The sequence below is a fragment of the Sparus aurata genome, chromosome 3, assembly GCF_900880675.1.
Source record: "Sparus aurata chromosome 3, fSpaAur1.1, whole genome shotgun sequence".
Taxonomy (NCBI): Eukaryota; Metazoa; Chordata; class Actinopteri; order Spariformes; family Sparidae; genus Sparus; species Sparus aurata.
Window position 1 is genome coordinate 10,888,320 of NC_044189.1, and position 27,011 is coordinate 10,915,330.

General features: G+C 42.2%; 1 protein-coding gene across 6 annotated transcripts in view; it reads right to left on the bottom strand.

The window, feature by feature from the left end:
- The window catches only part of rbms3 (RNA binding motif, single stranded interacting protein), a 307,812-nt gene that overhangs the window by 120,235 nt on the left and 160,566 nt on the right, over positions 1-27,011 (bottom strand). For all 6 annotated transcript variants that reach the window (XM_030411796.1, XM_030411794.1, XM_030411795.1 and 3 more), the window contains one exon: positions 15,453-15,544. In XM_030411796.1, the coding sequence (XP_030267656.1) occupies positions 15,453-15,544 (92 nt within the window). The remainder of the gene's footprint in view (positions 1-15,452; positions 15,545-27,011) is intronic.

Below are 27,011 nucleotides of genomic sequence, written 5' to 3' on the forward strand. Positions count from 1 at the left end.
TTTTGGTCGCCACGATCACACATGGAGATGGGTTAGAGTTATTCCCAAAATCTTTGCTACACACGTCATCCTTTGACATATCTGTAGTTTTTAGAAATATTAACTACCAATGACATTTGTTTCCAAAAATGCATGTACCTGTCTTTAAATAAATCGTCAAATAACACAAAACTGTTGTCAAACCCTTCTTCTGATGAAATGACTTTCCCAGCAAAATGTCCCAACAATATTACATTACTCTCCCCTAATTACAAATATTCATGTTTTCCTGGCAAAACCATTTCCAAAAGGTCAACGTCTAGAAAAGGACATTTCTTTTTCAATGAAAAACTGAAACCAAACTTCCTCTTGAGCTTGGGCCGTCTTTGAACACAGTTGGGTCAAATCAAGTCTCAGTCAGTCCAGATAGGGAGTGATGTGCTGTAGTGAACAAAAGCATCCCTATATGTTAACTTAATCTCTCTGCAGGGCCTCAGAGGGACTGATCATTATTCAAGATGGCAGTGCCTCCCCACCAGCTAGCTTGTCAAAGCTGCCCGTTCCTCCTTCTGACAGTTATGAGGTGTGCGTACCCTGTTAATAAGGGAGTACTGACTCTGCGCTGTAGTTCAGCGGTTGCTATAGTGTGGACCATAACACTGCTATGAAAACATATGGCTTACAAATCTCTGGTTTGTTCTCATGAGGACTAAAAGAGGAGGGGGCAAAAGGATCTTCTGTTTGGATATCCAGTGATGGAACTGTATATAGCACCAGAGGAAGATGTAAACTTCACTGTCAAAAAGATACTGCACATGAGAAGCAGAGGGGGAGGGAAAGAGACATTAGCAGATCGACTGATGTGCAAACAGCCTGGAGTACATATTTAAGGGGGTCTCCTGTCTTATTTTACTATATGGAGGCAAAAGAGCTGATTCTGTTTGACTGCTAACTTCAAAATGAATCTGTGAAGAGTGTGTACTGCTGCGCAAATTAGCCTGGGAGACATTTTGTATCTATGTCATACACCAAGCAGAGAGAAGGATGCGGATGGATGCTCCCTCTACTGAGCGGAAGTTTTGATGGTAATCACATCCCTGGTTTTTCCTCCCTTTTTTCATATCTTGTCTACCACTCTCAGTTTTCACTTTCTTCAGCTGTCATAGTCCTCTGGTAGAAGGCAGCCATCTGCTATGAATCATACCATGCCCTGAATCAAATGTTACAGAGCAGACATGCAACCGTGTAAACACAGACATGCGCAAATGAAGCAGACAAATCGCAGTCGCTGGCAGAAACAAAGACATCTCACAGGGCTAAACCTTTTTGACGCATATGAACATGTACATATCCATGAGGGAGCTACGAAGGGTGCAAGTTAAACAAACTGGGAAAATCAAGTAGTCTGACAGCCATCACCCAAATATAATACAATCATCTTTGTCAGTCAGAAAAAGCTAAAAGGAACCGCCAAGACATCCCTGGGTGCATTTCAAGACGCTGTCGGAGAGAAAGGTCACCACCTTGATGGTGGCATATGATAACACGGGGACAACAGCGCTGCGATAACCCCGAAGATAATGCAAAGATAAAAGCAGAGATGGCTGCGAGATAACCCTCACACGACACAGCAGCAACACTCAAACGGCATGAGGAGTACTGAGATAACAACGAAAACAATGCCGCGATATCACAAGCACAGCACTACAAAAACCAGCACTGGGGGGGCCAAACATCAAGCGTACAGTAAGTGAAGGAGACAGAATAACAGCTTTTAAGGGTGGAGTGGAAGAATGAGATACAGCGACAGACATAACAAAGACAAATAGAGATAACAGGGCCACCGACAAAAAAAGAAAGAGAGGGAGAGAGACAACATAACGCGCCAGCATGCAGTCACACAACAGACATCACAACGCATGCAGACAAAATATTGACAGTTTGCAGAGACAAAAGGGGCATCGAAGAATTTAGTGACTTCCAGATAAGAGTTGATATAAATAAATGTGCGGGAAAAATTGGCCTGACTTTCTCTTTCTAATGGCGGCATTCTCAAATCAGCCGCTCAACTATTAAAGCACACAAGCCAGGACTGTGCTGTGTATAGCAACAATGACTACATTTAAATGCATGCACATGCATGCAAATATCACAGATTTTTGCCCTTATTCCTACTAAGCTGTTTGCATGGCCAATGAAAGATAAATATTTCACTAATATTCCAGTTTAAATGCAGTCCTACATACACCCACTAACCCACACAGCTTCCAAGTCTTTAAGAATGTTTAAGCAAGCGTGTTTTCTATTTATGACCATTTCCATTTATTTGATTTGATTTGATTATCATTTTATAATTTTTTTAGTCAGGTTTGTTTTGTTGTTGTCCTTGATTCTACTTGTATGATATTTCTATGTACGTCCACTGCAAATTTAGCCGATGTTGATTCTGACTAAAACCAAAGAATGCTTGCAAATCTGAATAAGATCAAAACACCCTGCATACCATAATTGAAAGATCCAAACTAAATATGGAGCTGTATCCAATTTTACATTTTTACTGTAAATTAAAAAAAATGTGTGAGAGACATTGGAAAGTGGTAGGTGTGTGTTTCTTTTCCTATTGTAAAATCTGACTTGAAACCATTGACAGAGTTTTAGGAAGGTGCCGGTGTTTTATTTTTCATGTAAAACAGGAGAGGCAATGATCTGACATCACTTCCGAGGGAGGCTGAGACACCCGTGTGCCATACATCTACCTGTCTCCTCTCACTTTCTCCCTCGGAACTGCTGACCATCTCTAACTGGAGGGAAAAAAAACAAAAAAACTCTGCAGGTAAAATATCCTCCAACCTTTCTTTAAGCTCCACTCCCTGTCTTTCCTCTCTCCCCTGTACCCATTTCCTCTCCTTCCCTGCAAAGCACTTGTCACAGTGTGTATGGATGTACACTATGTGCGTGGCCATAGGTCCTGAGGTCTTAAGGGCTTGCCCCTTCTGAGCTGAGATAAACTACGCTGACCTTGGCTTTTTGAGACCTCTGGAAAAGACGGAGATCCCTCAAATGTTTCTCAACAGAGAGAGAAATGTCAGAGGGGCATTTTTTTTCCGTCCTCATCATCTCTTACACGTGCGGTAAGAAATGTGTTCCTGGTGAAATTCCACAGAACATACCCATTATACCTGAAAGAACATTTCACACAATCAGGAGTGTTTGATATTTTGGTGTGGAACTTCATAGCCTCCATTTCAATCTCTTCTTGTCTTTATCTATCTGTAGCGTGGCCCGGTCCACACATTCACACACAAATACTCATGGGAGCAGCGTCAGTGAGATGAAAAGGATGAAAAGGGACCCGCTACTCCGGCTCCTCTCTTCCTCATTAGGCAGAATGAGGGACTGTGTTGGTGTCAGAGTGCTGGTTCATCAACCCTCAGCAGGACAGAGCCCCGGCCCTGATCTACCCGGCTCTGCTCTGCCCGGACTCACTGCCTCTCACTCCCTCTTCTCGCAGACCTCTCACATATGATTGAAGCCACTGGAAATGGAAACAGTCGGGGTAATTTAACATGGCATGCCTGTAGAATTCGTTAAAGAGTCGGGTAGGGTGCAATAGAATAGAAAAAGTAGTTCTCGTTAATGATACGAGGACAGCTGGCTAAAACTAGAGGAACAGGCATGTCCATTGGTGTGCATTTGATCTCAAAAGAGGTTATTAAGTGAATAAAAGGGCAACTATCTATAGCCCTGTCTGGATATTGCTTTTATCATCTTGTTTTTATTGCACTGTAACATATCTATAATAGACATATACCTGTAAGCTGCTGAGAAATAAAAGAAATCACAATGTCCTGTTCATTTAATACAAAACAAGTACACTGTGCTATCTTTGTATCTTCAATAGAGTCAAGAGCTATTTTGGGTGCTCCTGGTTCCAGAAGCAAAAGTCCTGTTAGTTTTTTTCCCATAGACAATGTTAAATGACTCAATAGTCGCAGTTCTCCGGCTTGGATCAGCATGAAACCCTTCCTCAGTTAAATCATCACCACAAAAGATTAGGAGCTCTGGTAGGAATATCTGTTTCTTTCAATATAATCCAAAGGTAAAAGCCTGTGTGAATAAAAACTTCGATGCACTGTAGATGTTAACTATGCAACCTTTTAACGGGCCTATAAACAAACAGAGACAGAGCTTTTTAAAGCCGTGCTCAGACTACATGAGTTCAAAGGCAAATTGAACCCTAATTCTCTCCAATTGGGGGAGAAATCTGGTCTTCAAATCATATGGTAATGAGAGGGGTGTACGGATTGAGTCTGAAACCTCCCGAACATGAGTTTCATCATGTACGTGAAAGTCACAATTTTATGTGTAAACATTAGAGAGAAACGGTGTGTCTTTTGAGCTTGAATTGCCCATCTAGAGGTCCTCCAGTTCTAGAATACAGTTACATAGTTCCCCTGTAACAATGACTGCTAAGGAGCATTTTGGTGAAACACCCAATCACCAAGCTTACTATTCTGTTCACTGCAGAAAACTGTGTGAAAACTGAAGATAAAAGAGTTAAGAAAATTGAAAACACAATGTGCAGCTTAAATCAACTCACTTTTTACATTCTGGGTTAATTGTGGGTGAATTCAGTCCACTGTGACACAGTGTTTGTTTATAACTTTACTAATGAAGCATCCACTGTGCCAAAATGACAAAGAACACATAATCCCTCAGAAACAAACCTCTGACTAAAACTGGTGACCAAAACACAAAACTAGCATCTAGGAGAGTCCTGTGTTTGTGTGTTCAGTAATATTTGCCACTTACGGTACACAACTTGCATTGCGGACATACGTGATACCAGGGAACTCCATCTCTTCATTTCTTTTTTTCTATCCGACATTCGGCTGTGCTTATTTTATGATCTTATTTTCTGTTTTGCTAGCGTCTTTGATATCTCAACAGCCATATTCAAGAAGACATTTTTTTTTTGTCTGCTTCTTTCACACTAGCAAAAGTGTTATTTATGCGATTTTTATGGCACCAAACTTGAATTTAAGATGAACAAGATGTATACACCAAATGAAAAAGACAACTGAATCGAATGTTAGCAGGTATGTGAGCTGATGGTTTTTCTAGCTGGAAGCTACTTTGATTGGTTCTGGTGAAGTGGAGCTCCATCCGGCAAAACTCTCGAAGTGTTAGCGCTGATACAGGCTCTGATCTGACTGAGCTGCGTCACCCGTATCTACCATTACATATGATCTATGTAGAGTGACTTTCAATGGGATTGTGAACTCACACAAGCATGCAACTGGATGTAAGCAGTAAGCTTCAAGTTGGCGTACGGCCCTACGCTGCCGCAGTGGAAGGGCTGCATTAATAAAATACAATTTTCTGGTGAATTAAAGATGAATTTAAGGGTCTATGTTTTAATGGAGTCCCTAAGCGACAGCCTCACATGATCAGGGAGTGCCGTATGGTTTTCACAATGGTGTTCAACCTTGACACTCGATTTCAAGCAAATTACAATGTGCTGGATAGTTCACTTTCACTTAATCATTCTAAAAACGAAACATTTGATCATTTGTGAAACATGCAACAATGTTTTCAGGGATTTCTCATGCCATCTTTGTTCACTTGTCACTGTCAGTTTTAAGTTTGCTCTGTCCTCTTCAAGGCTTTTTTCAAAGCATTTAGAAGTGTTGATCTTTAAAATCCAAAGTATAAGAGATCACGCACATGACCCATGATTATGGTAGACTAAAAAACACAGAGAACCTTTAAGATCATACAAATGCAGCCATTGTACTAATTGATTCTTCACTGTGTGCACACTTTTACAAAGACTCCCCTTCTCAAGTCAGTATGCCTCCTAGAAATCTACAAATAAGATCACTGTCGCATGGTGGATCATGAAAATCAAACAAAACTATTCAGAAGCATATTGATTGTCATTTCTGAGTGAATGCTTGCAGAGAGAGGAATCAAAATATTCATCACTGCGGCATTCATGCATGCATTCACTCTAACTCAATCAATGCAAATACAGCGTGTTCCGCATAGTTTGTGATAACGTGTGTGCTGTAACTTTGCTCATAATCGAATGGTTTACTGTTTTTTTTCTGAGTATGTGTGCTACAGTATGAACCTGGTGTACAGATGCACCAGGCGTGTGCTTTAGGTGGGAAAGGCAGTTTTTTAAACCCTTTGACTCCAGATATAAGCAGCGGAAATTACAGTACTTCAGAGGATGACATTAAGGGCAGCGGGAGTAATATTCCTGATGGATAAAATGCAATGGAAAAAAAAGTGTTCTCTCTTTATGTACATCACGACAATACAACAGCTGAATGCTAAGAAAACTAAGCCTGGTTGTTGGGGGTTCAACCTCATTTACCTGTGCAGAAACAGCCCTGTATAGCTGAGGTTAGTGGGCATGGATGGGTGGAGAGATGGTGGGATACAGGGAGGACTGGGGATGGCTGGAGCTGAGGAATCTAATCCTCGGGTTAATTGGTATGACTGATGAAGACAAATTGAAATGGGTCAGCTGAATCAGGGGAAGAGGGGAAGGATGGACGAAAAAGCAGATTGTGTACAGAGCCTATGTAGTTTAACATAAAAAGGATACAGAAACACATAAAGTAGATAGAAAGAGTAAACATTATTAGATTCAGGAAAGATGTTCAGAAGATAGCAGTTCATTTAATGCACGATAAGCCTATGGGAGCAGGAAATGAACTTGAACTGGTAAAAAACAAAAAATTCCCCTGTAATTCTTGGTGAAAGCTTTCCGTAATGCGGAAGCTGCACCATTGATTTTCCAATACTCACATCTATTCACAGGTTGTCTTCTCGAGGGCCAGCCGAGTAATTGAATGCAAAGCGTTTCACCTGGTCTATGTGTGTCAGCGTTGAGTGTGGGAGCCTGGTCCTTTGAACGTCGTCTCTGCGGGCCCTCCTAATTGAGCCAGATCAATTCACAGAGACAGCGAGCAGGTTGGCACAGTTGCCACATCAAAGAGATTCTAATAACTGCACACTGTGGCCATTACCAAGCCCCGAAAAAAGCCATATTTATGTTTGCTTCAAAGCAAGCATGGTGGCGTCGAACATACCGAGAATGCGGGCCTGCGTTATTCTTTTTCGAGCCTAATATTTAGACACAAGGCCGCTTTGGAACAGTTTTTGAACAGAATATTTAGGTGTGTGGAAATAAAACCGCTCGAACTTGTAATTTAATTAGCTGCTTTTGTTTCTGCTAGAGTGGAAACCAAAACACATGCAAAAACAGCCTAATGACGGACTGTAAGAATCTGCAATAACACCCTAATGATTGCTCTGTGTCTGTGCTAAGTTTCACACAGTCAAACTACTCTGCATCTACAGGAGGATTAGTTATGCTGATGCTGTCTACCTCCCCCTCGACTCCCCATCTTCCTCTCCCTCACTCCTCTCTCTCTGCCTGATAAGTGATAAGTTTGTAACTTTGTTCATTAGTGCTGGCCTGTCTCCTGCTGTACAGACTGTCTGAGGCGACATTATGGCTGGCGGGCCTCTCACTCAAGCCTTCCAGCCCTCTCTCTCTCTCTCTCACTTTTTGCCACCATCTCAACTCAATTTTTCTCACACTTTTTCCTACCTTTTTTTTTTTCCCCCTTGCTCCGTATCTTTTTCACTCCACTCCAGCACTCACTGATTTCTACTTAGTCTCCTTGTCTCTGTTTCTCTGTCTCTCTCTTCCTTTCTCACTCTCCCTGGCGCTCGCAGCTCGGCACGTCTCCGCGCTGCTCGCCGAAATAATTTACCGCACGCAGCGCTCCCGCGGATGATTGAAGCGTAATTAGATGGCAGAGACAGTGGAAGCCAACGGAGGTGCTCGGGAGCCAGTGCTCGTCAGATGGTCCGTCTCACTCTCACTGGCTTTGCCCTTCAAAACTATCCCTTTTGCGAGAGGAGCGGGGAGGGGAAGATGTGCTGGGCTCTGCTGCAGCTAACCACGCTGCAAAAAATGACACTGATTCTAAGTTTGTATGACTCAGATTATCATATTTCCACAGGTATCAACTTTTTAGTTACAATTCATCTTAAATTAAAATACTTTACAGTAGACAGAACGAAAAACTAAAAACACATTAGCATGACTCCATTTGTTTAAACTCAAGGTAAACCCTCAAACCAAGGTTACTGGTAATCAGTATGGTGCCTAGTTGTATCATTATGCATTCAGGAAGAGCTCAGAGGAAAGAGGGGTTACAGCTCTTAGGTGGAAAAAACTAAAGAAAAACAGGGGGGAGAGCATCCATGCATGTTACCTAATTCAATGTTTTGTTAACACAAATTAACCCTCCTTTTTTGCTGGGTAGCTGGGTTGCTGTTTTTGTATGGAAACAAGGCTTCAAATTAGATATAAACACAACAAAACCAAATATATAACTAACCCAAACATCTTTTTGGGCTTTTTGATTTTGTGCATCATCAGACCTTCTCAAAGTTTGTACTTATTTTTATTCACTGTCAAGGGACGGGCACTAACGTTTAGTCAATTAATAAACGTCACAGCTCTCAATTGCACGTCTTTATTATTTAACTCTAAAAACTTCTGCAGTTAAAAAGCTTGAATTCTTCATTAAATATTAAATTTGCCTGTGTGGTTATGAAAGAAAAAAAAATCAAAACTCTCTTTAATTAACCTTTGTGGCCATTTGAGCAGAGATTTACTTGAATGCTCCGTGACAACCCTGACAACACACATGTAGATTTCAGAGTTGGCGACATGCACCGGAATGCAATATGAAGTCTCGGTCCGTCTGTTGTGGTGAAATAAGCCACATTAATATCAGATTTATCAGTGGACAGTGTTGCTGTAAATGATCTCCAGCTACACCATGTGTTCGAGGCACTCAGAATTTACTGATCAAAAGAAAACAACACTTCATTACGTATTGCAGTCGTCAGCACCCAGGGAAAAGGAATGCCTGAAAGCACGATGAGCTTTGTGCTACACAGTCTCTGAATGCTACGCGGTCCCCACAGCAAAGCACATAAAAGCTACAGGTCCTTGCCAAAGGATAAAACTACAAACAGAGACAAACAACTGAAGTATATGTAAGATATGCTTATGTGCTGACGAGCATTATTCCGACACTTACGGGCTATATATAAAAAGTTAGGCGCATTCTAGACAAGAAGTTTGGAGGGAAATGAGGTGCTGGTGAGTCACTATAATCAGAAGGATGTCCTTGTCAATGGCAGCTTCAGGGTAGAAAGTGCTGATCACAACACTGTGTTGTGACACCATATGCTTTGTGAACAAACACTGCGGTGGATGTCAGAGGGGAAATGGCATCACATTCAAGGTGGCGCACGTCGAACGGTGAGGTGAGTGATGCTGCTGAGTGAGCACCTGTATCCCCAAACTCTGTCCAATTATCCCACTGTATTCACTATACAATGTGTTTCTCCCTACATTCTCCCCAGATTTAACCCATGGTTGTGGGGAGCTGTAGCTGTAGTCAGCAACCGACTGTAACAGCACTGTCAGCCATCCCTTTGATTATCACCCAGAGGTCACCCCATGTTGAGGCTTACTGTGCGGTCCTGGGTGTCAGAGGAGCTGAGACGTCAGAGGAGTCACCTTTAAAGGATAATAAGAAGACTGCTGACTGACTGCAGACCACCCAGAGGGGGGATCCGTGCTTTTTCACATGAATATAAATGTGTGTATTGACAGGAAATCTTCCCCAGGAGAGCTAAGGGAAAAAGACAGCAGAAGACACGGAGTAAGGGAAAGGGAGTGAAATGAGAGAAAGAGGGAGAGAGAGCAAGAGGACCGAACACTCTGGTTCGTTTCACACCGTTAAACCATCTGAAGCATCCGCCAGTGACTACTGCTTGATGGGCCGGTGCGAGCACTGTGTTATCATAAACATTTGGGATTCACTTCATGGAGGCACTTTAATGATGCTTTTAGCATAATTTCCCCACTGTAATGTGAAGTGAAGGGCAAGTAGCGCCTTTCTGTCTGCCGGTAGCTTGGGTGAACCTTTTAAATATCGGCTACTGGAACAAGGGTAGTGATGGAGGCTCAGTGCACGAGAGGCTTGATCGCAGACTACCGGAAGGAATTTTACCTTTTAGACACAAAAAAAATGGAAACCACACATGCATGTTCAGGAGCATCAGAGGATCTCTGGTCATATCCAAAGAAAGCAAATGTCATCTCTAAGTTTATACTGATCCTAGGAATGTATAACTTTAAAGCACGGCGTATGTTGTCAGAGTCCATAGGATGTTAGAGTTGTTGTACTAATTCTAGGCTGTCCGTACTGAGAGCGAAAACAAGAGCATAAAAAAAAGAAAAAGAAAGAAAGCAGAAAAAGGACAGCTTTGTTTTCATTCGGGCTGTTATCAGCAGAAGCCGACTGCAGCGAGAATAGGGAGGGATGATTTCCATAAAGACTGGCTGTTGTCTGAAAGCAAGCAGCTGTCAGGCGGAATTACCTCTCCGACACAGACACCACAATCGAGGGTGCCCTTCCCATAATTCAGTCTGATTGGCTCAAGGGGAAAATGGCAGCCTGTGGAGAGTGAGGCCAGCGGCTGCTTGACAGGTTTGCATCGGCGGAGCTAGACGCGCCGTTTACCTGTTATCATTCTGTCTGCTCGACGTGTCAGTTTTCTCAGCGCGGAAAGCTACCTGAACAAAGTGACATAGAGAATAGAGTCCACGGTGTGAAGAGGCAAATACGTGCCTGTACTTAATAGAGCTCACACTCACACACATAAAGAAACACACAGACACACACAGGTACACGAAGGAGGGACAAATAGACTGTGATTGGTGCCTTTGTTATTAATTATTGATATACTCTATTATGATTGAACACATTTTATTAGGTGCATGTATTATGACTTTTACATCAGTTAAGTCATTTCTAACTGATGTCACACTGTAACAGTTTTGGTACATGGATCCAACTGTTTGCCAATTTAAGGCTATTCAATATTACACTGATGGCACACATGTACATGTTGCTCACTATGTTGTCAAATAGTCACTTTATTTTGAACCAGGATTGTTAAATCGTTTGGTAGTTATGCTTTGCTTGTTGCAAAGTTTTAGACAACACTCTCATGTCTTTGCTATTAGTATGGAGGTAAAGCTGAGAAGCGACGAGCTTAGCTTAGCATTAGGTTATAAAGAGGGAGAAACACCTAGCCTGGCCCTCTCAAAAGCTTAAATAATTAATTATGCAGCTTTGAATAAAAACCTTTTCTATCATCTGAAAAAACTAGTAATCTAAATTAAGATTTTATTCAAATAAATGTCTATTAAGTCACCATCCACTGCCAATTAATTGAATAGTCATTACAGTCATCAAATCCAGGTAAGACAACACTAAATTTAAGAATTTAAAACAATATATAGTCTCTATTGATGTTGATATACTTAATTTGTGGAGGCAATTCTAGGGCCTGATCGATTATTGAATTGATATCCAAATATTGGCATATCACAGATATATATTCCATTCTTATGTGGTTCTATCGTATTTTATGTTGTTGTTCCTATCTTGTTTTGTTTTTGGTTTTTTTTGGTTTTTTTAAACAATTTTCATCTTAAATAATTTTTTTTAAATTATTTATCTTCGATACTATTTTATTTTATTTATTATTATCTTATGCATTTTATCCTTTTAACTGTTCACTTCTTTAAATTATCTTCTGTCAGGGTTTTTATCCTATCTTATGTTTTTAGTTTTTAAGGGTTAACTCCAGAGTTTCCTCAGGGGGGTCCTCCACACTGGGAGCTGTGTCTGGGATGCTGCTGGGGGTGCTGTCCCTGGGTCCCTTTGGCCCAGCCAGTCGTTGTCTGTCAGGGTCGGGGGGCCTGGGCACTGGTGCCCCCGATTGAGGATTTCCTCAATCCTCAGTGCCTTGCCATGTCTCCTTATTTCCTGTAGTAAGTGTGTGTGTGTGTGTGTGTGTGTGTGTGTGTGTATGTGTGTGTACGTATGTGTGCATGTATATAGTACGGAGGGTGGGAGGGAGGGGCTTTCTTTATTATTGTTTTATGTTTCCTGTGTAAAGCACTTTGTGCTACATACTCATGTATGAAAAGTGCTTTATAAATAAAGTTGATTGATTGATTGATTGATATATTTATATTATTAAATAATATTTAGGGACTATAATGAAGAAAAAAGATGCTTGGGGTCATTTATGATTAGTATATTTCCAGTTTAGTTTACTGTTTTAGTGCCATAATGTCATCTTAATCAATTAATGTTATTGTTAAAATGTCAAATATGCTGCCTCATTTACATGTCTCTGTCACAAGTGTTTATAACCATTGTTTGAGAGATTGTTGGGAAACATGTGCTTGTGTCAGCCGATATAAGGATACCAGGATTTTTTCCTCCTTAATATGGGTTATCAGTATTGGCCCAAAAAATCAAGTAGCTTGTTTTTGAATGTGAGACAGAATCATGCTAGCTGGTTGTCTGTGCTTCCAGCCTTTTTGCTAAGCTAAGCTAATCCTCTTCTGTTTCTGGCCTTAACACAACCCACCAGAGTGGTATCAATCTACGTCCAACTCTTTGTAAGAAAGTGATTAACTGAAATGTTGTAATATTTTTCTATAAATTTGGGAAACATGATTGTTTTAATTGTTTTGTCAAATTTAAATTTAAACAGTTCTTTAATTTTGTCACAAGTAAGCTGTAAGACAAGCAGGTTTGTGCAAATACACAGAAACAAGAGTTTTAGTTGTGTAAATGTACACAAAAATAATACAATGTTGTGTATGCGTACACACACACACAGACTGCATACACACTTTCAAGTTGACACACACACTGCACACCTATGCTAAGTGCTCTTATCTGTTACTTGTGTAGAGGTGAGTGACAGGAAGGGAGGCGCAGGGGGGGAAGTGTCCTTTAGGTGTCTTAATTATGGCTCCTCTCCTCCCTCTTGCTGTCACCATCCCCAGGGGAGGGCAAGACAAAAGGAAGGCAATGTTTCATCTCTGCTGCCTTGGTATTTCAAATTCCAAGGGGAGTAAGAGGAGAGAGACAGCAGGCTGTTACATTGGAGGAGGCAGAGGAAATCAAATGATGCTTCTCTCTTCCCCGTTTCTCTTTTCTATCCTCCATTGCAGCTGTGTTTAAAATAAGGCACCTTAATAAAAGCGTTTTAATGGCGTCAAGGCAGGAAAAAAGGCACAACTTGATTACTGTGACGGTTTTATTTAATGAGCCCAAAGCCTCTGGCTCTGTCTTGCTATCCGTTTATTACTTTGTTGTGGAGAGATATATGTGACAAAATGGAGAATAGGGAGTGAGAGAATGAGGCTGAATGCTCTTATTGTGGAAGGCGTCTGTGACGTTACCAATCGTTTTTGTGATTTACACCTTCCTCACGGCACACCTGGGTTTTTCATCAGGCCACGCCAGGGGAACGTTGCTCTGCCGCGCCGGAACGGAGGGTGTCGGAGACACCTTGGCAGGTAGGCAGACACAAAGACAGCCCGTTGTTAATTATTGATGGGAATAAATTGCACTCATTGGATGTTTGGCCGGGGAACACATGGTGGATGAGAATACAAATGTGTTTATGAATGTATGAGTGTGTGTGTGTACAAAGGGAAAAAAAAAGATGGTAATAGACAACAGCATTGAGCAAAACAGGGGGGTAAGAGAGAACTAAGGGAAGGTGAGGTGGAAGAGGAGGAGCCAATAGAGTGATTGTAGAGATACCTGGTAAAGAGACATTAGAGAGATGCAGAGGGAGTCTATAAAAGCAAACTACTCCTTAATGTCTCTCATAAGTGTGATAAAAGCACGGAGCTGAAGCACAGAATGCTGGCCTTTCCATTTGTGTGAACAAAACGGGGGGATATTTAAAAAACAAACTATTATACACAAATGCTAATAGAAAATGATTTTGTGAATGTGCCCACACACACATATGCAAACAAACATTCTTAAAAAGGTCAGCTCTTTTGTTTTGGGGACACGGGACCTCTCACATGAAAATATCGACTGAGGAAAGGGGAGCAATGCAAAGTGTATTCTTAAAATGAGACGGGCAAAGAGCACGGGTTCCTATCTGTATTCTGAGAGCCTGCCCTCTTATAAATATTGGAAGAAGGACACTGGTGGTGAGAGGAAACGGCCAAATGGCGCATTTGAGAAATGGCACACCTGAGCACCGCACGGAATATCATCTCCTCCTGTCAGATCTCATCCCATTTGATCAAAATAATTGCCACCTTCATCGTTATCATCAATTCTGTCATCTTCACTGGCGCCATCGCCATTCTCCATCTCATCAGGGCTTCTTTGGCTCTGAGGGGGGGATTTCTGGATCAGATCAAATGCGGACCATCACTGTCTGAGAAAATCACTCACAGTGAAGCCTCATAGTAATCACCATATTCATTGCTTTAATGCTACTGACATTTTATTCACCTATTGAGAGATTCTGACACCAGCAAATCTTTCGGCTGGGACAAAAATAGCCCGGTTTAGCGTGCGGGTTCGTCTATTACAGATGTCCAGAGGCCTGCTGTGCTTTAGTCTATGGTGATCCTTTTTATAGTCAGCGGAAAGGAAATGAAACATTTGGGAAGAAAAAAAAATTGTAAAGGACAGCATGATGCTTGCCTGGACTGTAGGTTTGACACACACTACACAGCATCACGGATGTTCTTGTTCTGGCACCACAGTTCTGTTAAAGATGACAGACAGCCAAACAATACAAGCATCTAATGTTAAATGGCAACTAAATACATACCCTGTGCGAGCGTTTTCTGATGTCAGCTATACCTCTCCATGTGTGTCTATGTCTGTCAACCTGGCTCCATCGTGCAATTCACTAGGGCCCTCTTTGTACTGTTGAAACAGCTTGTCTCATCTGCTTTCACTTAAGCAGGCTAATAATACTGCACAACGTAGGACAGGCGGCTGGTCAAACTTCAATTACAGCAGGGCCAGCTTAAATGCAGGCAACCAAGTTTGTTTGCCGCGGAATAATGCAACACCACGCACACACAATCTCACACATAACTCTCCACATAACCACTTGAAACAAGTCTTGATACTGGATTGTTTGAGAGCACAGCTTTGCCTTGTTACTGAGTGTCAGTGAGATAAAACAGACACATGAACCACAGTCGCCTCCAAACTTGTCACATAACGATACACAAATGTAGTTACAAGCCCACATTTAAGACTCCTCTCATATTAGAGGGAAGAAGTTAGTCATTAAACAGCAAAGCACTGCTTAAAATTACTTTCTATAAAACTGTGTTTATGGACAAAACCAGTTGTATGTTCAGGCCTTCAGATCCATCAACATCTGCTAACTATGTTAAGTGTGTGATATTAAACCCCTGGAGGGGGCTGAATGTGCAACAGTGTGCTAATGATAATGCAAGAGGAGCTGGCGATGCTAACTCATTTTTAAACACTCCTTACCTTGGCCATTTGGGCCTGCACCCCGGTGGCTTTGAGAGATGACACGGCTTTTTGTGCTGCAGCTGGGCTGTCAAAATCCACAAAGCCATAGCCTGGAGAAAAAAGAGGAGAGGGAGAGAGTAAAAAGGAGGACAGGCGTTAGTAAAGAAAAAATGAAGGCAGATGACTAACAAGGAGACTGACAGGCACTTGGTAATTGTAGCAGTAATAGGTTGGTAACATGACTACAGAGGCTGCCAGTTCTCATATCTGGTGAGCACTACATTGTTTGATAATTAGCGACACTGACGTTCATAGGGGGATGCTATGCATCTTAATTAGTAGCATGGATGAGCGATTTAGTAATAACAAACCCCGGCACCCAGCCCACCTCCACCTCCATGCACACACACACACACACACACACACACACACACACACACACACAAAAATGCATAAACACAAACAGACACACACATTTTTGCACAAACACACAAGCACTGAGTTGTATGCAAATCAAGAATTACGACCACCACTGTTGCAATTCTGCTAAAGGGAAATTCTTATTTGTAGTTTGTAGTTTAATGACGACTCATATGCATTCATTTCACCAAGTAGAATAATTCATGTGATGGTAATTTATGAAAAGCCCGTGACTGAAAGTCCATGATTAAAGAAATAATACACTTGTGTACACGCTCATAAACACAGAGGGAAGTGCATCAATTAATTCCTCAACATCACTGAGTCATTTTCAGTTTTTCACTTGTTCAGCCTTTTGATTTTCACGGACTGTGAAGTTATCCGGTCCATGTTGTGTTCCTCAACACCCGGCATATTAACACAACCCCATTTTACAGCCTTACCCCAGTAACAAATCTCTCAAAGGTTGACAGCCTATAAGAGATGCTGCCGTTTCTCTCTTTTTCGTTAGGCCCATCTCTCTTACGTACACATAAATGCTCAATTACATCTCTCTGAAACGTAGCCCTCTTGTCCATTCCTCTGTCCCCCTCTTTCTCTAACGCACACTCCCTCTATCTGTCTCTCTCTCATATTTTCCCTGACATTAACAGCCACCAGCCTCCATCTGGAAATTCATCAGCGCAGGAAAGCGGAGGGAATGAAATCTGTGGCTGTGATTTATGAGTTATTGTGATCCCGATGTTCCGCGGGATGTATCGGAGACGGGGGTCACGTCTGTGTTAATTAAAATTTGGTGGCAGATTAAAAGCAGTCAATGGTGCCCTCTGATCCACTGTTTCAGAAGGAAAGTGTAATTAGAAAAGGATAATGGGTGTGAGGTGGGGGGAGAAGTGCCGCTGTGGTTACCCCATCATGTTAGGAATGATCATATCCACACAAAAACGCACCACCTTACTTTCTCACGATGCAAGGTTTGTGTGCGGTTTGGTTAACACAAATGTCTCACTTTCCAACACATTCAAAGGTGTGTGTCTATGTGTGGTGGTGGTGGTGGTGGTAGTGGTGAGGGGGTTGGGGTCATTTTCCCATCTGATGGCGGTGAAGGAGTGTGGAGTAATGTGAAAATCATAACCTGTGGCGGAAGAGAAATCGAGTGCAAGGACTGATTAATGGCCAGCTGTTAGAGCGGGGCTGAGAGTAGTGGGTCTTTAATTGTGGAAATATGAAGAGCCCGAATGAAAGGTTTTCACGTACAGGTAACAATCAGAGAAATGGAACCATTTCTATATTTATAAAGTCTGACCAAAAGCGACTTTTTAAAGAGGAGACAGTGCATCCAAGCATTTTCTTATCTTAGCTAACCTATGCAATCGTTATTCTAATCAGTATTCAAAGAACTTTACTCATATAAGTGCAGCTTGTAAAAATAGACTTTAAAGGTCAGGTTTGGAGGATTTAGGATCTAGTTTTGTGTTTTCTGATTGCAACTAAGAGCCCGTCCACACGAAAACGCTCTTTTGTGTAAACACACATTTTTTGCATTGTTTTGGCCAATCGTCCACATGGATCCTGTAAATGCAGCGCCTGAAAACGCACTTTTTTGAAACCGAGTCTCAGGGTGGAAAAATCTGAAAACGCTGCCCTTGCGTTTCGTATGGACAGCGAATCTGCATACTTGCCGAAACAATGACGCCATTGCCCCACCCCTCGACCTCTTGCCTCCGACCTCTGAACCCTGCGACGTCTCAGAACAACAACAACAACGGCGGACTACATGCTTGTGCTCGAACTGCAGCAGATATTGAGCCTATTATGGTTACTAGGGCAAAATATTATGCTCCTCTGCCACTGCGTTAAGCAAAGAAGGGTTTTGGACAACTGCATACACCACATCATTTTAGATCCACCGCGAAGGGTTTGTATACAGAACACAAGCTTTATGCGCATGTGCCGTCTACTCTTCTCCGTTTTTGGTGAATTTCAAGCGCCACCTATAGGCCTGGAATATGAACTACAGCGGTTTTGGTCATTTTCAGTGGATCCGTATGGATGCAAATATCCTTGAAACGATGCCAAGTAAAACGGAGGAAAAAAAGATTGTTTTCGTACGTGTGGATGAGCCCTAACTTAACAACATCATCCTCGAGTAAGAGGGCTGATTCAGAGCCAGTGTTTGGTTGGTCTGTTCTGGTCTACTTAGTAAAATGGTGGTGCGACATGGTGTTCCATGTGGTAGAACACCTGCTCCTTAAGTAGATATAAAGGGCTTACTGTAAGGTAAAGAATAGACAACGATTCTTAGTTTCAGGTGATTAAACACTAATAATGACATAATTATGGATAATATATTTAATTTTTCCCCCTAAATCCCACCCACTGCGCTGTTAATGTAATGACTTGGCCTGACACCCATCGTCCATCCAAATTTCATAAAAAGCCCTTCAGTAGTTTTTGTGCAATCCTGCTGACAAACCAACCAAGCAACCAACATACCAATAAACCAAACAACCAACCAACAAACATGGCACCTATGGGTGAAAGTTTGTGTAGTCCATGGGTGTAGTTTGAGATGGACATGTTGCTGCTGCTATACTCTTCCCCTCAGTTTCCCTGGCTGCAGGCTAAAAACTCTGGATATCTGTTTTACCCCAAACTACTGCAAAACAAGAATAAGTATGATATTTTTGTAATTTGGGCGAGCTAACCCTTTAAACCCATTAAAACATAGATATTGCTTCCTCTTAAGATCTAAGAACACATTAACAGCACATTAAAAGAAGCACACAGAATGGTACTGAGGCCATCGGGGAGCTGGCTCATTCTCTTTAATAATCGGAATATTCCAGTGGTGGATACCTGCGACCCCCAATTACAAATATAATATTCAGCCCACTACCACCTGGAGTGCACTTATCAAACTTTCAGATGGAGGAGGATTTTAGAGAATGCTGACCTATATTCAAACGGCTCTGAATGGAGGTTGGAGTGAAGGGGAGGGCGGAGGGAAAGACAGCTAGAGACAGGTTGTATACGAAGGCAGAGTGAGGACGGGGGTTACTCGGGGTCAGCAGAAGGCTCTGAAGAAGACTTGATTGACACTTCACTAGCTGCTTCCAGTTATAGATCCGGTTTGCTCTTCCACATGCAGTTATTGTAGACGATATATGCATAATGATTCTTTAATGTGTAATGTTTGATCCATAGCCACAGGGTAAAACTGTTAAAAGCCTGTTTTGCTGGGAAAGAGAATAATAATTGAGAGACATGAAGACATCTCGAGTCTTCAGTTGTGCTTTTATCAGGCAGAATGGTTGTGGAGGTTTTAGGAAGGGGGAGTCTTTGTATATTTGTGAAATGTGTGAGCTCTTTAGCTTCGATACTTCATAACAATCAGCTTCAGAATCAGACCAGTGAGCCATTCGGGCTCATCCTCACTGTGCAAAGAGGTTTAAGTCCACGTTTATACAGTAAATTTTAACATATTGACATTGTGAAGATACATTTTGATTTAGGATCTGCTCTGTTAGAGGACATGCTGTTAATTTCTCTGTGGACTACTGACTCAAGCATGTATAGCGTCTCCCTTCTTTAAATATATCTTCATAATGTTGGTTATGTAATTATGGACATAAGTCCCTAAAAAACTCAATATTTGGGAGGAGCCATTGTGCTGTTAAATTTGCATTCAGCTTATTAACCTGGCTTCCAAACCTTAGCACTAATTCCACAAATATCAAGGGTCAAAACAACCACCAAGTGTATATATGAACATAGAACACTTTCTCACTTTCAAATAGTCAAATACAGCAGCTAAGTCAGTGGCTTAACTCAAGACTTTGACTCTCTACGTAACCCTATAGCGTCAGCTTCTTACGTGAAGAGCTCTACGGTCAAGTTAGTTATCATGTGTTATATGAATCGTCTGGTTAGACTTTCAAAATAAAGCTTGCTGACATACAGCTCACTCATGACATATAATGGCTTTTTCACTGAGTCTCCTGAGGGAAAGTCCGGTATATGACCCAACCCGACCACCCTTACTACCCCCTGACACAGGCTTTTATTACTGTTCATACCCCTGCACTAAATGGACGCTTCTAGAAGTGCTTTAAACTTAGAAGCACAGGACCACTGACAAGGCCGTTTTATTTATCACCTTGGGTCTTGAAATGCCCGAAATATCCTATATGCACTATATGTATACAGTAAACCATAAGTAGAATTCTGTTCACTTCCAGTGCACTGGGATTGGTGCAGAACTGTATAGTCAAACATATAATTTTACAAGGTACTCTGTGTGTGGGTGTGTATGTTTGCAAGTGTATTTAGTGTATATTACAATAAAGCTTGGTTAGTCACTAAGCAGGAGAAGTTGTTATATTGTGAAGAAGCAGCAGGGTCAACAAACAATTTAAAACATCACGTCTCACACACTTTAAACAACACACACCTACACACAGATGCACGCAGGTATTGCTGGAAGAATGTGATTCTGGAGTTAAGTACACACTGTACTGCTGCGGTATTCAATGCGGGTACTCTAAAGTTACTTTCTCAAGTGGGATGCAGAGGGCAAGGCGTTGCTTTGAAGCCTCTGCAGCAACACAAACATCCAATCGATAACTGTCACTTAAAGGCAGCTCAAAGTGACTGACTACACGCGTGGTGGCTGATAATACTGTGCAGCTGCACACTAATGCGCACATGCACCACGATGGCTCAGACACACACAGCATATGCACACAAAAAGCCTGTCAGGACGATACAGACACACATACGTACTGTATGTACGGACACACGGACTGTCTTTTCTGAGAGGAATAAAGAGAACATGAGCTGCCATATCATATTTCCTGGTCTGGCTCTAACCGGGAGCCTGTCAAGATAAAAGGACCATCTTCAATCAGTTACTACAGGATGGTGCAATGCTACCACTGCTTCTACCCTACTGCAGCCCCAGTGGTTCTGCGTGTATGAATGTGTGTGTGTGTGTGTGTGTGTGTGTGTGTGTGTGTGTATGAGGCAGCGTTCTCCTGAACATGGTCCCCCTGCAGATGTCTAGAACTACAGTAGATGGCACCTCAGGCTTCGCTCCATACAAACGTCTTCAGTGGAGAGTGGAGATAAGGGAGTCATTACAATGCCTGTATCGACATATCAATCATCCACGCATCATTCATGCGCCGTCAAATTATGCTAATCCTAATTACTTCTGGGGAAATTACCATTCTTTATCTGCTAATAGTCAGGATTGTTTGGGGTTTCCTACCCACTATATCCACCACCATTTTCCCCAATATTTCCATTCTTCACATTCTCATATTCAGTGCTAATGATCCTATTTTGCACCGCATACAATGGAATAATAATGCACTAAGTATGAATAATGAATCAACGACAAGTCACGGAGCATTACAATGGTGTACGGGGCAAACAGCGTAATTGTTTACGTCCTTGTGAGTCATCAAGAAGTGTTCTGAAGCTGCTGGTGCATACAGGTGATTAATCATTGTGGTTACACGTATGTTAATAATTCGTACTTTGCATGTGTAAAAGTGATTATGGTTAATGGAGGAGATAGATGGGCCACTCCATGGACAAATATGCATAACAATGCCTGTAATATGATTCTTATGATTCATGGTGCAGCCGTAGTACTGAATCACGTTCTATCCAACAGTATGTGCACCGCTTTGACCTCGCTCTGCCATCGAGATGCAGATATACAGCTTGTTTGTACAAGTGCCTTCATGTGAGCTGCAAATACAGTAGAATATAATGCTGAAATGATTTCGCCAAATCATATATGTGTTGATCAGTGGTGAAATAATCACTCAAGTTTTTGAGAACTGAATAACTGTGTGCCATTAATCAAGAAAAAAGCGTATTCACAGTATTCACTGTACCCTGCTTCTCAAATGTGAAAGTTGGGGCCGCAGCTATATGGATCATCTGTTGAGTATCTTTATAAAAATGGTTTAGTCTATGAAATATCAGGAAAATATGAAAAGTTTGTCATTTCTGTCCAAAAGCCACAGATATGCAGTTTATAGCGATATATAACAGAGAAAAGCAGTAACATTTCATTAACAACAGTTTTTTCTTTCATAAACCTAAAACAATTAACTGAGTAATAAATGTGTTGATCACTATTACTCTGCCCATTAATCAATCAATTATTTCAGCAGTAGTGATGTTTCTAGGGCTGTTTTACTCTTTTTTATCATTGTAAATTGAATATCATTGGGTTTTAAGAACTGATTTCAGAACCAGAGATACTATAATGTGTATTCATCCATTTTATTAAATGTATTTGACGCGCTGATTGATTAATCTTATAAAAATAATAGATTAATTGAACCATCATACATAAATGAAAAGCTGCTCATAAAGATTCTTTTGCCTGTACATTCAAAAATGTCTTTGGTCAATTTGGGGGTTTCGCGAAACCTATCGCCCTGCAGGCAGGGTGGATGGTGGTTTTGGGAGGCTGCAGTGAGCTGTGCAAACACTGAGGGAGAGCAACAGGGGTTTTAAATAGCGAGATGGCATCCGTGACTAACTGTGGCCAAGTCAAGACCGCCTTGGTCACACTCCAAACCTAGAAGAGAGCATCCTCGCTGGGACTGCATTCCTCTGTCCTCCTACATTTTTCCTGCACCACCAGCAGCTGACTGATGATACATTTTGCGGCTACCCTCCAGTAAACCATGTGGTGGCGTGTGTGCGTGAATGTGTTGAATGGGTCTGTACACATGCTTGTGTGTGACCTCCAACTTTCCTGTTTGTGTTTGTGCATGTGTGGGTACGTGAGTAAACAGGGGAAGGATCATTAATCTTTCAGTGGAAGGATCCCGCGGAGAAACATCTGCGATGCATTAATTTTTTTAAAGGTTGCGTATTAAAATGTTAGCTTTGGGTGAGAGACTTCTGACCACATCACTGCTGTCAGAGCATTAACGCCACGGAGAAGTGACAAGTCTTTGGGCCACACTTCCCAAATAATACTCCAGCCTCATCTGCATCTGACATCCTGTAAAATCACCAAGCGTGGTTTTATCTGCAAACACGGCTTCAAATAAAAACAGTGTTTCTGTGTGAAGCTAAAGAGACGTCAGGGAGATGAAGTAAAATTAAGCAAGCACAGACCCGTGCAAAGCGTTTGAAATCACTTTCATGCACCCGCAGATTGCAGCTCTTGTAACTACTCAAAATAAAGATCCCTCATTTACTCGTCCAGTGTCGCCCATCCTCCCTGCCTTGCACTCGGAGACAATACCCATTTGTTGTAAAATAACTCTCAGAGAGGGCTCTTCTGTATTAGACACTGGCGAGGAGATAGCGGTACAGGCAATTAACTTATCAACCCTGCAACATGGATTTATAGCTAAGGCATTCGTCTTGGGCTGAAGCAGGCATCCTATTGGCTGTATTGTATTTCTTGTCATCTGCTCTCGCAGGTGTAGGAGTGTCCTTGTCAGAGAGCTGCAGTCGGGATCTGCAGAGGGCAAAGTGCCAGGGCTCAGGGCCAAGGGGGCGCTACTGGCAGCTCGTTGTGCTGAAGACAAACTGAACAGGAGGTTGAAAAAACTAATTCCTCATCCAATATCTGTGCAAATATTATGGATGAGTTCTACATCGGCAATGCATCAACAGGATCTGATGCATATAGTTGCGGAAAGATTGGAAGCATGGCACTGTGGGAACACAATTTCTCCTTTTCTGTAATTCTTCAGAAACTAATTCTACTGGGACTGCCAACACACCCAGTAGAAACATCATCATGAAGCTTTTTTGGCAACACTGAAGCAGGGATGAAGTGTGGAACACTGTGGCAGATTAACATTTTAACTGCTCAAATATTAAAGTATTTTAACATATGGGTTCACAGTAATGATTTTCTCTCTGTCTCAGCATTTCTTTTCTTCTTCATTTTACTCTTCATCATTTTTTCTCTTCCCTTTCTACTCACATTTCTTGTTCCTTAATTAATTCATATCTATTCACACTCATTAGCTATAGCACAGCACCATATGGCTTCTAGTACACGTTCAGCTCTAAATTCAGCAGGAAAGTTGCAACACTATTTAAAAATGTGAGCGTTTGTTAGAAAAGGAGGCCTATTTATGCTGCAAAAAAATTGCATCAAGCCAAATTGAGTCTTGTTGCAGAGGACCTAGCTTCTAGCAGTATCTCTGAGCTCTCTGGAGATGCAGATTACCTTCACAGTTTTGGCATTCAAAAATAAAGTATTCAGGCATTTAAAGAATGTCTACTCATTGCTGCCATTCATCGGTTTAAAGTGTCAGAAAACCTTGTGAAACAAAAAAAAAGAGAAAAAACAAAACTGCGCAGACAAGGTCTTCATTCAGACGCGCAATTTACTTTCACCGCTCAGGTCTCTGATAGCTTCATCAGCTTGCCAGCTTAAAAAGCAAAACGCCAGCGTGTTTGGTGCAACATGTGAAGAGCACTCAAGAAAGGTTTGAGACCTGAAGGGTGTTAATTACTTGACAAGAGGTTGTTAAAATGAGACCTGTGGCCTAAAAAAAACTGAGTGGCTGTACAGAGCCCACACAGACTCACACATGCAAACCAGCGTGCATCCCCACACACAGCGTAGCGTTAACACTCGCAGGCAGGCAAAACCTCGTAAATGCCAGCATACACACACATGGCAGCACACTCACAACCGCACATGTTAACATTCTGTATATTCATAGCAGAACACACACACACACACACACACACACACACACACACACACACACACACACACACACACACACACACACACACACACACACTCACGCTTAGGTTAGAATGTCAAACAACCTTGAAGAGCTGCTCATGTCTGTATGGTACCGCTGGTGTAAAAATGCCAATGGCAGAATAAGCACATCCCTACACAAAGAGCAGGTGCAGCTCTTCTTTCACACTTCTCTTTCACGTCACCTATAGAGTTTCTTAAAATATCTTCTCCTCGATCATTCCAATTACACCTAGGGATCACTAACTTCAGTATTCATGCTGGATACCATCTTGCATACAGCCATGTTATCCCCATTTGAGCAGCCGCTGTAATATGCAATGCAATCACGTCGGGCACTCGGGGCCTGAAAGCGCCACCAGCGAGACAAGATGATGGGCCTAATATTTGAACTGAGGCAGGATCGATGAAAATCAAGCACACAAAATCTCCAGGTAGAGACAAACATTAAAATCTGGACAAAGACAAAGTGGCCCATTCCTCTGAACAACTACGCAGCCCATTTCCTTCTTGCATCTGTTAGTCATTCATGAGGAACGGCCCGGCCGCCCCCAGCTAGCCTTCCTCTTCACTGCGGTTATGATTTATGCCTTCCTTAACTAATCAAGGGAATGATCATCAGTCAGGGGACGTGCGAGGGGCCAGGGCCTTGGCAGGTCAGTGGAAGGCCATTTCTTGCACTGTGGTTCCCCTGCCATCCGCGGGTTGGGTCCAGGATAAGAGATGACTGGGGGTACGCCCCCTCACCTTCCGCCAGTGCCCTCTGAGGCATTTGTCAACACACAAGACAGAGTGGGAGCTTTAGGGGTGTGTTTTGTAAAATAGACTGAGCCATTGACTAGAGAAGAAAGCAACGGCGGTGACAAAAATCAGCAACAGACGTTCCCAAGAGTCTGTTTGTGCTTTGGTGAAATTCACTACATATTTTTCTGCCTTTGTTTGGACCCAGTAGACACACAGTCAACACTAATACTGCAGAAGTGAACAAATTCCCCAAATTGGCAATGGACCTCTGTGCTCTTGGGAAATCTTGGCTGATTTTGACCCTCGATTCTGTGTCTCCTGGATTTCACCTCGTCGCAACCTCCGCCGCACACACGCATTCATTAAGAATACATGCACATAGACAGACGACGACCACACTGCATGCAAAAACAACACAGGAAGTGGCGGGCGTACAAAAGGTCAGAGCTTAAGGAATGCAGCGCTGATGGCCCCGGCTGCTTCTATTTACGACAAACTTGGACATTTTTAGCATGCGTGTTTGTGTGTGTGTATGTGATTGTTGGGTGCCAACAAAGGCTGTGGGTGTTATCCAATGAGGGCCTGCATGCTGAATCTGTCGAAATCAATGTGATTATCCCTCAGCTATTGCTAATTAGAGTCATTAATACGCAGTGCAAGCAGGAAACGGCGAGCGCTTTCTCTCCTCTCTCCTTCAGCCGATCTCTCCTCTCTGGAATGGCTTTGAGGGAACAGAGGCATTTGGAAAAGGTCCGTTGTTGGCCACACTTCAGTCGAGATTCTCATCTGCACATAATTCACTTTCAAAGGGCAGAGGGGGCGGCAAAGAGAATCCTTAATTGCGCCAGCACCGTGTACAACATAGACAAATGTTTATATCTCGGCCCTCTAATGAGAAACCAATAACGGATGCAAAAAGCACTCTCTGCCTTTTCTCTCAAACCCCCCCCCCCCCGCCCTACCCCAAATACACAGATACACATGCGCATGGCAATGAAAAACAGGCCTTTTTGGAGAGCGTCACCTCATTCATCAATAGCCCTTATGCTCAGAGTCATGCAATACTCCACTCAGCCACTGATGCAGCAATAAATCTGTTTTTATAGAATGTAACATTGTCTATGTTTCTCCATTAGGCTGATCCTGTGGTAAGGGCGAGAGATGCTTCAGATTGTAATGGTCAAGCCTCTGACAGGCTTTTAAATTGCATCATACCGAGGCTGCACATGCAGGCAAGCTATGCGGAATTGATTCAGTATTTAGAAGGTTCAGCGCGTCCACATCTTAAGGGATAGAACGCAAGGACATTCTGCTGTAAATTTGCTGTAACTACATTTATTTTCCCAGTGGGTATTCAATCAAACATACATGTTGCTTTAATCTTAACGATCAAATGTTTGGATACTTCAAAACAGGCTGTAAATTTGTCGGGACAAAAAGAGGAAGTTATCGTGCTTTACATCAAGTCAGCCTCACAATGGAGTAAAGGCGACAGTGATTCTTTCAAGATGTGAGTTTTTAGCATCCCCATACGAAAATGGATGGCAAGTTACAGGGCAATGAAACGCACAACAACAAACTGCCAAACACACAGCCACAAGAGACTATCTTCTCATCTCATCTATCTCCCACAATTCAGT